The following is a 13,091-nucleotide window of genomic DNA, read 5'->3' as shown; positions in this document are numbered from 1 at the left end:
CATGAAGGCGTGCTTCCAGAGCTTCGGAAATGATCCAATAGAGAGGGATAGATTGAAGAGGAGATAGAGAGGCTCCAGGAGCCCGTCGATGCATTTTTTCAGGACGATCGATGGAACTCCGTCCGGGCCTGTCGTGTTGGATATCTTGAGCTTGGCTGCGGCTTCCAGAATCTTGGAGCGATCGATTCTAATGCTGTTCAGACCCAGACCGTTTGTTGGGACGTTGCTGGCGGCGGCGGTGACTTGTTCTGGTTGCAGGTCCTCTAGCGTAAACACGCTCGAAAATTTCTCGGCGAACAGCTGGCAGATCTCCTCCGTATTCGATGCTGTTTCGTCTCCTAGGAACATAGATGACGGTAACCCGATTTCTTTCCGCTGCTCGTTGATGTACTTCCAAAATCCTTTCGGGTTAGACTTGAGTTTCTTCTGGGTACGTACTTCGTGATCGGCATGACACTGTCTACTCATCCTTTTGTAGCAGCTGTTGAGTCAGAGTCAGTTCCTTCTAAAGAAATGTATCATGAATCGATTGAATAAACGTGGAACCATTTAAATTTCAAGGACAATGTTTCTATGAACCCGCAGAACTTAAGTAAAGATTATAAATAGTTCATATTTGCAAGAATGTTTATAAATTTTGATGCGTAATATTTTAAACCATTTGTGTTTTTTTCATGCAAGGGACAACCATGAGAAAACAAGAAACTACATACCATTATGAGTAATAATATAGTAAAATAAGTTCTATTCAATCTTGAATGAACTGCCCTGGTCCTAGTTCTGAAAGAGATTCTGCTTCCGGTAAACGTAGACTGTGGATCACTAAATTTCAACGGTCCAGACGTAGAGACACGCATTCAAATATCTGTTGCCTCTGTAGTATTTTCGTCTCTTTTATGATTACAATTTCATTGTTATGAACTTAACTATATATGAATGAATCTGAAATAAACATAAAAAACTTCATTTTATAACATTTGAGAAAATCACTTGAAAATTACCCAAACAAACCTTGAAATGACAGTTTAACTTCTGGTGAAAATGTTCAAGCCTACCTTGATATCATTGACTGATTTGCCTTTATTTATAGAAAAATAAAGGCAAGTCAGTTCTAGTATGAAAATATATAAATTTATCTCTAAATTTTAAGATTAATGAAACAAATTCATGTTAGAAATATTTGTTGAACTAATATTGAAATAATTGTATAGAAATTGAGCAAAAAAATATTGATTGGAAATGTGAAAAATGGTGCAACATTTTTTGGCCTTCTCACATCGTTATCTCAGCATCCACTTTTTACATATGGGACGGACTAGATTAGAGCGGCAGTTTAGATGCCGAGAATTGAAATTAACAAAAATGAACGCTGGCTAGCGTGATTTTGAACCGGACTTGCAAACTATGTACCGACAACTTTTACTTGGTCCGAGCAGTTCAACTTTGCACTGAACTCGGTGAAGATACTCCACAGTTCCTCCGAGCTGTAGTTTGTGTTTGCTTGGCTACTTCCTTCGGCGGAGGAAAACCGCCGGACTCCGTTTGTTTGTCTTCCGCACTGGTGGCTTCGGTTTCGAGGATTGCTGTTTGATTCGGCGCGTTTGGGGTAGCTAGTACCCATTGCCTCCAGTTTCTTTGGATTTACACTTGTCAGTGTTGTGAGAACCCTTACAATTTTTGCATCTGGCCTTGGTTCGCTGCTGAATATTGTTTTAGACGCCCGCTCGTCCGACATTCTGGCTACATGTTCAGCCAGCTTCAGCCTGTCGTGCTTGATGACTTTCACGATATCAGCATGTTTGTAGTCTTGGTACAACTTGAAGTTCATACGCCTACGGCACCTGTCTCCTACAACCTTACTACCGAAGATAGAACGCAGGATTCTCAGACCCCAAGTGCTCTCTGCTCGTGAAGAGCAACAAACAGTATCAAGGTCCTGTACAGCGTAATTTTTGTAGACGTTCTTAGGCTGCTGGACCTTTTTTTTTTGTTTATTTAACTATCTGGCCTCTGTTATCATAGTTTATCCAAGTTTTACCTTTTTCTTTTTTTTTACAATTCAATTATATTTATTTAAAATAAATGCGACTGGCGCAGTCCCACGTCAAACTGCAGGCTTCCACTGTCTTCTCTTCGGCGTGATTATTTTCGGTTGAGTCTCTCGTTGTCCAGGGTCGTTGCACTGTTCGTTCCAGAAATCGGTGTGTTGTTCTCCTCATCCACGCAGCTTCTTTTTTCTGCTGATGCTTCTTCTTGCGGTAACGGAACGGGCGGGTTTGTTTTGCTTGATTGATGTTGGGGCTTGTTGAGGCGATTTTTCTTCGCTGCTTCGGCACAGCTCTTAGACACGTGTCGATTCTCCCCGCAGCGTCGACACGTGGCCGTTTGACCAGTATATGTGGCTAGGCTACTCAGCTCGCACACGGTGATGAATGAGGGGACGGGTTTGGATAGCTTCATCTTCACCACCCGCACACCATTAGGCACACCGGCGAAGAAGTTCCTCCAAACCTCGTCCCTGATGGTCAGCACTTCTCCGTACTCACGCATGGCATCGATGATTTTGGCATTTGGCAGGTCCAGCGGGAGATCGTGAACCCGGACATCTACGGTGTTGTCGTCGATGTAAACCGGGATCTTGATGGTCGGGTTGTTCTTGAACGCGTACTTGAGGTGGTAATCATCTGCAATCTTGATAGCGGCAGCTGGGTCCGCCATCTCGATTAGCACGCAATGGCGGATGTTATGCAGCTGGATGCTGCGCAGGTCGGAGGGAACTATTCCCCACAAACCGCTGCACGACATCCAGTTTCGGACGTTCCGGGAGGACGCTGAAGTCCACAATGAGCTTGTGTTTTTGGTCAGCACTCATTTTGCTGAGTCTGCACCACGCGACGATTGTATTTGCAAACAATAACAGCACAGCAGAGCAACACGTCTGGTGCCCGCGAGAAGTAATTGCCAACTGGGCTGCTGGACCTTAGCTGACTACAGGGTAGGTAAACCATCACCATCGCACTATCATTGATGCATATTTCGGTGCGTTCCTCGTCTCTTAAAACTTCTCTTCTCTTTCGCAGCCGAGTGATGGTCGGCTTGCTGTCGCGAATATCGAAAGCCCATCACATCGACGAGAAATACTCTCTCGCTGGCTCCGATGAAACTATCGTTCCAACCGGAGAGACACGCACACGAAATTGCTGTATACATACACTGGAGCTCACGCACACAAATGAACTCATTTCTACAGGGCTTACGGGCGAGAGAATTTCACGATTGCTCTTTCTCTTGCTTTTTGAGCGAGGGGACTGGCTGTGTGAGAGATTTTTTTCCGTCTTACGCATCGGTTTGTTCGTTGCTCGCTATTTCATCGGCGTCGTTTTCGCTTCGCTCTCTTGATGCAGTTTTGGGAGAACGCCGAAAATTTGATGATTTGAGCGAGGGACGATATCTAAAAGCCCTCGGCCATCGGCGAGGAAATGAGAAAATACCATCCCTGGCTGACTACGTTTGCAGCACTAATCCGCCGTTTCACTTCGCAGCTCACATCGTTGTCGCACGTCACAAGATACCTATACAAATTCATCCACCACCTCGTATCTCTACCCATCTATTTCCACCTCCGAAACACCTTCACCTGCACTGCCACGCGCTCTGCCAGCAACCAGATACTTGGTCTTGGCAGTGTTGATGGTCAGTCCGATATTCACAGCTTGAAAAGGACGAACGTCTCCTCCACTGAACGACGGTTGATACTGTTGGCGAAGCAACCGTTGAATTAATTATTAATTAGAATAGGCTATGACTTGTAGTGCAGCAATAAAACTATTCATTCGTTGTCTATCACTCGAACCTACAAGACCTACTGCCTTTAGGTTATGGGCCCAGACAGTCCGTAGCAACGGCTGTTTGGAGAAAATAACAGTTTGGAAGAAAATTTTTCACTCAAGAAGTTAACTGAAGAATTTGGAAGAAGTTTGTCCTGAAACGATGGCCGATGAAGAAGTCCGAGTTCCTGGCGCTGGACGAGGCGTGGCGGCGGTTCAACCTGGCGGTCAAAGGCTACCCGGAAGTTCCGTTTCGCTGCCGGTGAAGGAGGTGCTGCGTGGTTCGGAGAACTACAACTCCTGGGCGTTTGCCACGAAGATGGTCCTGATCAAGGAACGGACCTGGCGCGCCGTACGGGATCCTGTAGAAGGAGAACCGGAAGTGGACGCGGATACCTCGGAGCAAGCACTGGCGACTATCTGCCTCAGCATGGACCGGGGCCTACGTGGCATGGTCCAGAATGCGGCAACGGCAAGGAAGCTTGGGACATCTTACGCAACACGTTTGAGGACAGCGGTTCCACCCGGAGGATCGGTCTCCTGAGAAAACTGACCGGGATTCGGTTGGTGGGAGCTGAGAAGGTGGAGGAAATCATCTGCCAGTCGACCCAGGAGTATGTGAGCGAGGTCATGGTGACCTGCAACCAGCTGGCGGAAGTCGGCTTCAAGGTCGACGATGATTGGGTGTCGAGTTTGCTGCTGAAGGGTCTGCCCAAGAAGTACGCGCCGATGATTCTCGGACTGGAGTCGTCCGGGGTCAAGCTGACGGCGGAGAAAGTGAAGGCCACGATCATGCAGGAGGTGAAGGTCGAGGCTGGATCGGGCTCGAGCGAGAGCGAGGGTGCCTTCTACAGCAAGCAGCGGCAGCAGAAGTTCAAGAAGCCCGTCGAGAAGTGCGATGTGAAGTGTTACCGTTGCAAGAGGCTGGGACACTATGCGTCGGAGTGCACGAACGGGACGAGCGCGAAAAGCAAGGAGAAGTCTGGTAACCACAAGGGGAACGTGACTTCGTTCTTTGCTGCGTTCAACGCGGTGGAGTCACCGGCAGGAGCCGGTGGTGACTGGATCATTGATTCCGGTGCGACAACTCATATGTGCCGGAACGAAGCAATCCTGCAGAACCCATCGAGTGTGTCGGCCAAGATCAATGTGGCCAACAACGCAGAGGTCGCCGTCGTCGCAAAGGGTTCTGTCAAGCTGGAAGCTGACTGTGATGGAGAAAACCGGGATCTGACGATGACTGACGTGATGTGCGTTCCGGACCTGGCGATTAACCTGCTTTCTGTAAGTAAAGTGTGCAAGAAAGGTTTTCGTGTGGAGTTCACGAAGGACGCGTGTGCGGTGCTGGACGCGAGTGACACGGTGGTAGCGATTGGTCGAGAGACGGACGGTCTCTACAAGCTCACAGAAACCAAGCGATCTCGTGCGAATCTGGTGCAAGCAGACGACCAGTTCGAGCTGTGGCATCGCCGGATGGGACATCTTTCTGCTAGCGGAATGAAGCGATTACGAGAGATGACGACTGGCGCGCAGTTCGACGTGAAGGACGGGCTGCAGTGTGTACCGTGCATCGAGGGCAAGCACCAGCGTCAACCGTTCAACGCGCGAGGGCAGAGAGCGGAGCGAGTCCTGGAACTGGTCCACTCGGACTTGTGCGGCCCGATGGAGACGGAGTCGATCGGAGGCAGACGCTACTTTTTGACCTTCATTGACGATGGCAGCCGCAAGACCGTCGTGTACTTTCTGAAGTCGAAGACTGAGGTGCTGGAAGCATTTCAAAACTTCAAAGCGTTTGCGGAGAACCAGACAGGTGAGCGGATCAAGCGGATTCGTACCGACAACGGTCGTGAGTACGTGAACCGCGAGATGGAAGAATTCCTGCGCAAGTCTGGTATCCACCACGAGAAGACCGTTCCGTACAATCCGGAACAGAACGGTCTGGCTGAGAGACGCAACCGCACGTATGTCGAGAGAGCGAGAAGCATGCTGTTCGACGCTGGCCTGGACAAGAGATTTTGGGCGGAAGCAGTGGCAACTGCGTCGCACGTGATCAACCGATCACCGGCGAAGGGACTGTCGGTGACACCGGAGGAGAAGTTCACGGGCAAGCGACCGGATCTGTCGCATCTCCGCGTGTTCGGGACCAAGTGCATGGCGCACGTACCGAAGGAGCGACGACGAAAGTGGGACAAGAAGTCGGAACCTTGCATTTTCGTCGGCTACAGCGACAACTCGAAGGCGTACAGGGTCTACAGCCAGAGGACCAAGTCTGTTGTGACAAGCCGAGACGTCATCTTCCTGGACGAGAAGTCGACCGGGACTGACGTTGCTTTGACGGAGCCTGCGGTCGGAGATGAAGAAATGGAGCTGATCGTGCCAAGTATTCCGATCCAGGTCGGTCCAGCTGCTGAAGAGGAAGCTGAGCTCGAAGAAGACGAGTCGGACTTCAGCGATTACGAGTCGGTCGAAGGCGATGCCGATTTGCTGGTTGAGGCGGAGGAAGAACCGTTGGTGCTCCCTCCACAACCAGAGGACCCACAAGTGTTGGTAAGGCGCAGTGGTAGGGAGCACGTGCCCCCAGGCAAGTATAAAGATTATGTGTGCAGTACCCTACCTGAAAAAGATTCCCAACCCAGACAGAACCGTTTCACCCTGATGATGGTCGAGCCTGACACGTACCGTGAGGCGATTGCTCGAGACGACAGCGACCAGTGGAAACGTGCGATGCATGCGGAGTTCGGAGCGCTGGTGGAGAATCGGACGTGGGAACTAACCGATCTGCCGAAGGGGAGGAAAGCTCTACGCTGCAAGTGGGTCTACAAACTCAAGACGAACTCGGATGGATCTGTCGAGCGCTACAAAGCCCGCTTGGTGATCAAAGGCTATTCGCAGATCAAGGGCGTCGACTACAGTGAGACGTTCTCACCTGTAGTCCGGTACGCTACCGTCCGATACCTGATGTCGTTGGCAGCCAAGTTGGATCTCAAGGTGCACCAGATGGATGCAGTGACGGCGTTTCTGCAGGGTGACCTGGGAGAAGAGGAGATCTACATGGAGCAGCCGGAAGGCTTCACGGAATCAGGTGCCCCCACGAAAGTCTGTAAGCTGCGGAAGGCGCTGTACGGTCTGAAACAAGCCAGCCGGGTATGGAACCAGAAGCTGGATGCCGAGCTGAAGCGAACTGGGCTGAAGCGTTCGGCGTACGACACGTGCGTCTACTTCAAGCTGGAGGGCAACACGGTCCTTATTGTTGCCGTTTACGTGGACGATTTGTTGGTGTTCTCGAACAACCAGCAGTGGGTGACCAAGCTGAAGAAGGACCTGATGGCGCGATTCCGGATGAAAGACTTGGGCATGGCGAGTAAAGTTCTTGGCATGCGAGTGACCAGAGGCGACGGCAAGGTGATGTTGGACCAGGAGCAGTACATCAACGAGTTGCTGCAGCGATTCAACGTGGCCGAGTGTAATGCCGTCTCGACGCCTGCTGATCCGACTCAGAAGCTGACCAAGGAGATGTGCCCGAGCACTGTCGAGGAACGGGAGCAGATGGCGAAAGTTCCGTTCCGTGAACTGGTAGGCGGACTGCAGTATTTGGCGCTATCAACCCGGCCAGATATCTGCTACGCGGTGAACGCGGTCAGCCAGTTCAGCAGCAACCCAGGGAAGGCACACTGGATTGCGGCCAAGCGAGTGCTGCGGTACCTGAAGGGGACCAAGACGATGAAGCTGACCTACTCGAAGCACGGAGACCAGGGCTTCGTCGGATACAGCGATGCGGACTGGGGAAACGATCCCGAGACCCGTCGATCTATCACTGGCTACGTCTACATGGAGGCTGGTGGTTCGATCTCATGGAGCTGCAGGAAGCAGACCACGGTGGCGCTATCGACGATGGAAGCGGAATACATGGCCGTCTCAGCTGCTACTCAAGAGGCACTGTGGTGGCGCGGACTGCTGAAGGAGCTGTTTGGTGTCGCTCAACCGGTCACGATCCACTGTGACAACATGAGCGCGGTGTACCTGGCGGAGAAGGAGATCGGCTACTCGCCCGAAGCAAGCACATCGATATTCGGCACCACTTTGTGCGCGAGAACGTCGAGGAGAAGCTGATCAAGCTGGAGCACGTCGCAACGGAGGCGCAGAAGGCGGACGTGTTCACGAAGCCGGTAGCTGTTGCGAAATTTGTTGAAGCACGGAAGGCTCTCGGAATTCACGGTTGAGGGGGGATGTTGGCGAAGCAACCGTTGAATTAATTATTAATTAGAATAGGCTATGACTTGGAGTGCAGCAATAAAACTATTCATTCGTTGTCTATCACTCGAACCTACAAGACCTACTGCCTTTAGATACCAATTATGTCGATGTCATTAGCGTATCCAAGCAGCATGTGCGGATTGGTGATGAGTGTTCCGTTTATTTGCACGCCTGCCCTTCGAGCAGCACCCTCCAACGCTATGATGGACAGGAGGTTCGAGAGAGCATCGCCCTGCTTCAATCCATCCAACGTAACGAAAGCTTCAGATGTCTCGTTAGCTATTCGCACGCTTGATTTTGCTCCGACGAGCGTAATCTCCCAAAGTGCGTTTCTGAATCGTACGCCTCCTTGAAGTCGATGAACAAATGGTGTGTTTGCAGGTTGTACTCCCGGAACTAGTCGAGAATTTGTCGCAGAGTGAACATCTGATCCGTCGTTGACCGACCCGCTCGAAAATCGCACTGGTATTCGCCGACAAAGGTCTCGGTCAACGGTCTCAGCTTGCTCCACAGAATTCGGGATAGTACTTTGTACGCTGAGTTGAGGATTGTGATGCCTCGATGTTGGCACAATCGAGTCTTTGCCCTTTCTTGTAGATTGGTATGATGAGCCCGTCAAACCAGTCAGTAGGCAGCTGTTCTATGCACCAAATGCGATTTCCCGTTCTCGAGGATTTATTGGTTGTTGTTGAACATGTTCTACTCTACTCTGCCTTTTTCGACGACAGTCCCAGTGACTTTACAAGGAGGAGTGGGTTCGAGTGGAAGAAATGGTAGTTATTCCATAAGAAATACACTGTAAAGCAACAACTTCTTGAACGCCGGGTTTCCAACGACAGGGACTTTTCTTTCCAACTGAGAATGCGACATCTCCATAATTTCCATCAGATTACATTTCCATGAAGTAAAGGAATACTGTCGTACGTACTCACCTCCTCCTCATTCCGCCTTCTCCGCCTCGCCCTTATCTCCCTCTTTTGCCGCCGCCGTCTCCGCTGGCCCCACCTTGGACAACAGCTCATTGTAGTGCTCAACGGAGCCGACCTCCGCCGTCGACACCGGCTGCTGCTCCTCCGCCGCCTTCGCTTCGGCTTCCTTTTCCTCGGCTTGCCTTACTGCTTCGGCTGCCGCCGCCGCCACCGCGTCCTCCTCGTCCTGCTTTTGCTTTTTCTTCTTTTTCTTGAGCTTGTCGCGCACCTTGTTGCCCAGCCGGGAGGCCGCCATCACCTTGGCCACCCGGTTGCTCTCGAGCCAGCGCGAGCCCCACGACTTTTCCGGCTCGTCTCCATCTTCCGCTAGCTTCTGATCGAGCAGCGTTTCGTCGTCCGAGTCGTGAATCTCCACGATATCCGGGTCGTCGTCCTCGTCGTCGTCTTCGATTTCGTCAGCAGGTTTTTTCTTGTCTGGCTGCTGTTTGACGACTTCCGGTTCGCCTTCGCTGCTGCTGTCGCTGCTACTTTCCGCTTCGCTGTCGCTCGAGACGCTGGCCTTTTCATCGGCGGAGGTTGCTTTCGGTTCCGGTTGTTTGTCGGGTTGAATTGCTGGAACGCTCGTGTCTGGTTCCGAGTCGGATAGCTCTTTCACTTCGTCGTAGTCGAGCTCTTCTTCGTTGTCCAACTTGGCGTCCTTCCTAGGGGAATCCCTTTTCTCCTCGCTCGCTTTAACGCTACCGATCGATTCCTTCCGTGACCGCTCCCCCTCCGATATCTCGCCCTCTTCAGTGTCGTCGTTTTCTTCTTGCGCCTTCTTCGCCTCCAGTTGTTTAGCCTTCTCCTTGGCCTGCCGGTCCAGCTCCTCTATGTTATCAACGAAAATGGAAGCCTTCCGCTTGCGCTCCTTCTCCTCTTCCGAATCCGAAGATATGCACAACGTTTCCGGACTCGGAATCACCGGAATGACCTCCGGTGAACTGTCCCGGCTCTTCGCTGACTCCTCTTTCGTTTCCTCACTCGGCTTTGCCTCCGCCACCTTTTCCTTCGATTTGCTTCTCGACTCTCGACGACTCACGCTCTTCTGCACCTGTTCGGCAGCTTGTTGCTCACCGTCTTCTTCGGGTGGTTCTTCGTCGCCAACCTGACGCACGCGGAAATTACGCTTCAGGCGAACCCGCTTCGGCTGGTTCTTGGCCGGCGAAGTGGTCTTGCTGCTTTTGGACGACGGCTTGGCGGCATCCGCTGGCGGGACGCTATTGGTGGTCGGTTTCTTGCTCGTCGGTGCTACCTTGTCAGCTTCCTCGTCGGAGTCGAGCTCGATTTTAGTGACCGGTTCTTGGGCCAGTTGTGAGCGGATCGCACGGGCGCGTGCTTGCAGTTCCAGCAGCTCCAGGACGGTCATTTCCTTTTCACCTGTAATGAAAGTTTTGTTAAACCAAAGCAAGCGAACGAGCCACTTCCGTCAACTTACTCTTCTTGTCACCGTTTTTGCTGGCGGCCGCCGTTGAAGTTCCGGTCTTTTTTCCATCTGCAAAGAGTAAAAATCACTGTAAAGCATGACATTCATTGCGGAAAATTGTTTTCTGTGGCAAAAATTGGCCGTTGAACTCAGGTTATCCGACACGGTGGAATCCGTCGTAAGATTGCTGCGAGCAGACGTCAAAGTCTTGCTGATCCGATTTGGTCTACATTCAACGCCGGAAAGCCGGAAGCTGTTGGCCACGGTCAACGAGGCCATCGAACAGTTTGCTTCCGAGCTGTCCCCGTGGAAACCGGTCGTTGGCATTGCGTGCGAACTGAGTGGAATGATTCCAAGGGTAAAGTTCTGTCGGGCGATGGGTCCGATTCAGCTAGCGCTGGGGAGGAGAATCTTCCTTACGAGCAATCACACGTACGAGGACAAGAAGGTTGAAAACGTGGTCTACGTAACGAGTTTGGAGATGTACCTGGACGAGCTGAAGAGGGGCGACCTGGTGCGAATTGGACAGGCCGAGCTGAAGGTTTGCAAGATCAAGGGCAAGTTTGTGGAGTGCTGCGTGAGGAACGTGTTTGGAGAAGAGTAAGTGAGCAGTTTGCGAGAATCTTTCGTTACAAGTGACTTCATTTCAGGTTTCCAACGTTGGTGCACCCATTTGAGCGCGTTCAGTTTGGATATCCGAACAGCAAATGGATTCCGGACAACCGAATCACAGAGGAATGTTATTTAGCTCTACAGCACGGTTGTCGCTTCATACTTGTTCCGGATTTGGAAAATCATAGGATATTGCATGAGGTGGAACGGGTCTTGAGAAACTACAGCCAGGAAAACGACGTAACGGTTCATATATTGGCCACAATGGCGCCTCAAGCGACTGAAATCGCATACCAGCAGATCATTCCTCATCTATCTGGCCTAATAACAGACAATGCCAATCTGATGAAGTTTTGCAGGACCAACTGTAAGACAATATTGTACGAAGTCCATGATAGCGAACAATTTCCAGATGAAGCAACTCTGCAACAAATCGATACGATCATAACGACCCCTGAACTCGTCGAAGAACTAAAAAGCAAACTCAAACAACACAATCAATCCCTCATACAGCAAATGAATCCCACAATCTCTCGCAAGAAAACAGTTCTGAACAAGTGCATCGAGTACGCCAGCAAAAACTGTAAAGCCAACGCCATCATCCTGTGCACGACGGAGAACGTGTGTGCCGCCGAACGGCTGTCGCGCAAGGAACTTCCCTGTCCGGTGCTGGTCACGACCAGCGACGATGAAGCCATCCAACATCTCCTGCTGCGCAAGTACTGCTTCCCGATACTGGTGCCGGAAGGCGTTAAATCAACGCGGCTGCTCATCAAATACGCGACCGTGTACGGGCGAAAGTTTGGCTTCCTCAAGGTCGGAAATCTTACGGTTACGGGCTTTGGCGACAGCGGAATTCAAGGGCTGGAGCTGCGCTACGTTCCGGATGATTTCATCATGCTATTTCAATAAACTCCGTTGACTAACCTGCGCCCTTCAGCTTCTTAGCTGCCTTCTTCGATTTAACCTGCGGTTTCACCTCAACCTCCGAATCCGACGAGATTTCGTCCAGCGAGATGTGTTCGACGGTCTGTTCCTCCTCATCGTCCGACGAGTCCGTATCCGTCGGACACTGGGTGCTGTTGATGATCGAGAGCAGCCGCTTCGTTGAAATACCAAGAACCTCGTCCAGACACTGCTCCTGGATGAACTCGATCGACTTGCCCTGGAGGCCGTCCGGCGCCAGACAGGTAATCTCTTTCGGCTTCAGGCACATGAAGGCCTGCCGAATCAGCTCAACCCGATCGTCCACGAACGCGCTCAGCGGTTTTATGTCCAGCGGTTCCGATTTGATTTGGACAGCAGTGGGGACCGTCGCCGCCGACGGTTTGACGGCTTCCTGGTGTTTGGCCTTTTTCTTCTGCGTTGGCATTGTTGTTTGTAAAACGAACGAGGGCTATTTTTAGCCCCACAGGATGTTCGATGAACCGCACAGAAGCCGATTCCGCGCGGAGAGCCGGATGACGGAAGAAGCGCTCGCACAACATCAACAAAACAAATTCGAGAAGGATGCAAACGAGGAGCTGTCAAAAAGGCGCGAGGTTATTGCATAAAGGTGGGACTCGCAGAACTGACGGGGATTCGAGCAGTTTTGGTTGGTCGAGCAGTTGCATCAGCTGCGTGCACTGTTAAAAATATATTTTTTTGTTGAAAGGAAAGAATGATAAAAAAATGAAATGAATGAAAACGAAATAAACAAAAAAAATAACGTTTCTCCCATTAGAAATACATTGTAGAAGAAAGCAAAAACTGCTGGGTGAAGGGTTCAATTCAGTGAAAAACTGAGCAAATCTGAAGTTTTCAGTCCAAAAAACCAAATTTATGAACGTTGACTAAATGTTCACACATTATTCTTGCTAAACATTGTAATAGGGCCGAAGCCGAAGTGTAAACAAAGCGTCTATCCTGCTCGTTACTAATGTAAACATCAACTGACGTGAGCAGGATAGACTTTTTGTTAACACTTCGGCTTCGTCCCTATTACAATAGGTCTATTCCCGTACTGCA

The 13,091-nt window shown here is 50.8% G+C and overlaps 2 protein-coding genes across 2 annotated transcripts; one reads left to right on the top strand and one right to left on the bottom strand.

The window, feature by feature from the left end:
- Nucleotides 1-8,952: 8,952 nt before the first annotated feature.
- LOC6037583 (glutamic acid-rich protein) lies at nt 8,953-12,601 on the bottom strand. The gene is made up of 3 exons (XM_038263515.1): nt 12,012-12,601; nt 10,485-10,541; nt 8,953-10,426 (listed from the first exon to the last, which is right to left on the bottom strand). The coding sequence occupies exons 1-3, from the start codon at nt 12,454-12,456 to the stop codon at nt 9,021-9,023; spliced, it is 1,908 nt and encodes a 635-aa protein (XP_038119443.1). The 5' UTR covers nt 12,457-12,601; the 3' UTR covers nt 8,953-9,020.
- Nucleotides 10,498-12,014, top strand: LOC119769825. The gene is made up of 2 exons (XM_038263516.1): nt 10,498-11,072; nt 11,123-12,014. Exons 1-2 carry the CDS (start codon nt 10,570-10,572, stop codon nt 11,994-11,996), a joined length of 1,377 nt encoding a protein of 458 aa, XP_038119444.1. The 5' UTR covers nt 10,498-10,569; the 3' UTR covers nt 11,997-12,014.
- Nucleotides 12,602-13,091: the final 490 nt, after the last annotated feature.

Source organism: Culex quinquefasciatus, chromosome 3 (genome assembly GCF_015732765.1).
Source record: "Culex quinquefasciatus strain JHB chromosome 3, VPISU_Cqui_1.0_pri_paternal, whole genome shotgun sequence".
NCBI lineage: Eukaryota > Metazoa > Arthropoda > Insecta > Diptera > Culicidae > Culex > Culex quinquefasciatus.
Note: the sequence above shows the minus strand (reverse complement) of the source record. Positions and strands in the feature narration are given on the sequence as shown.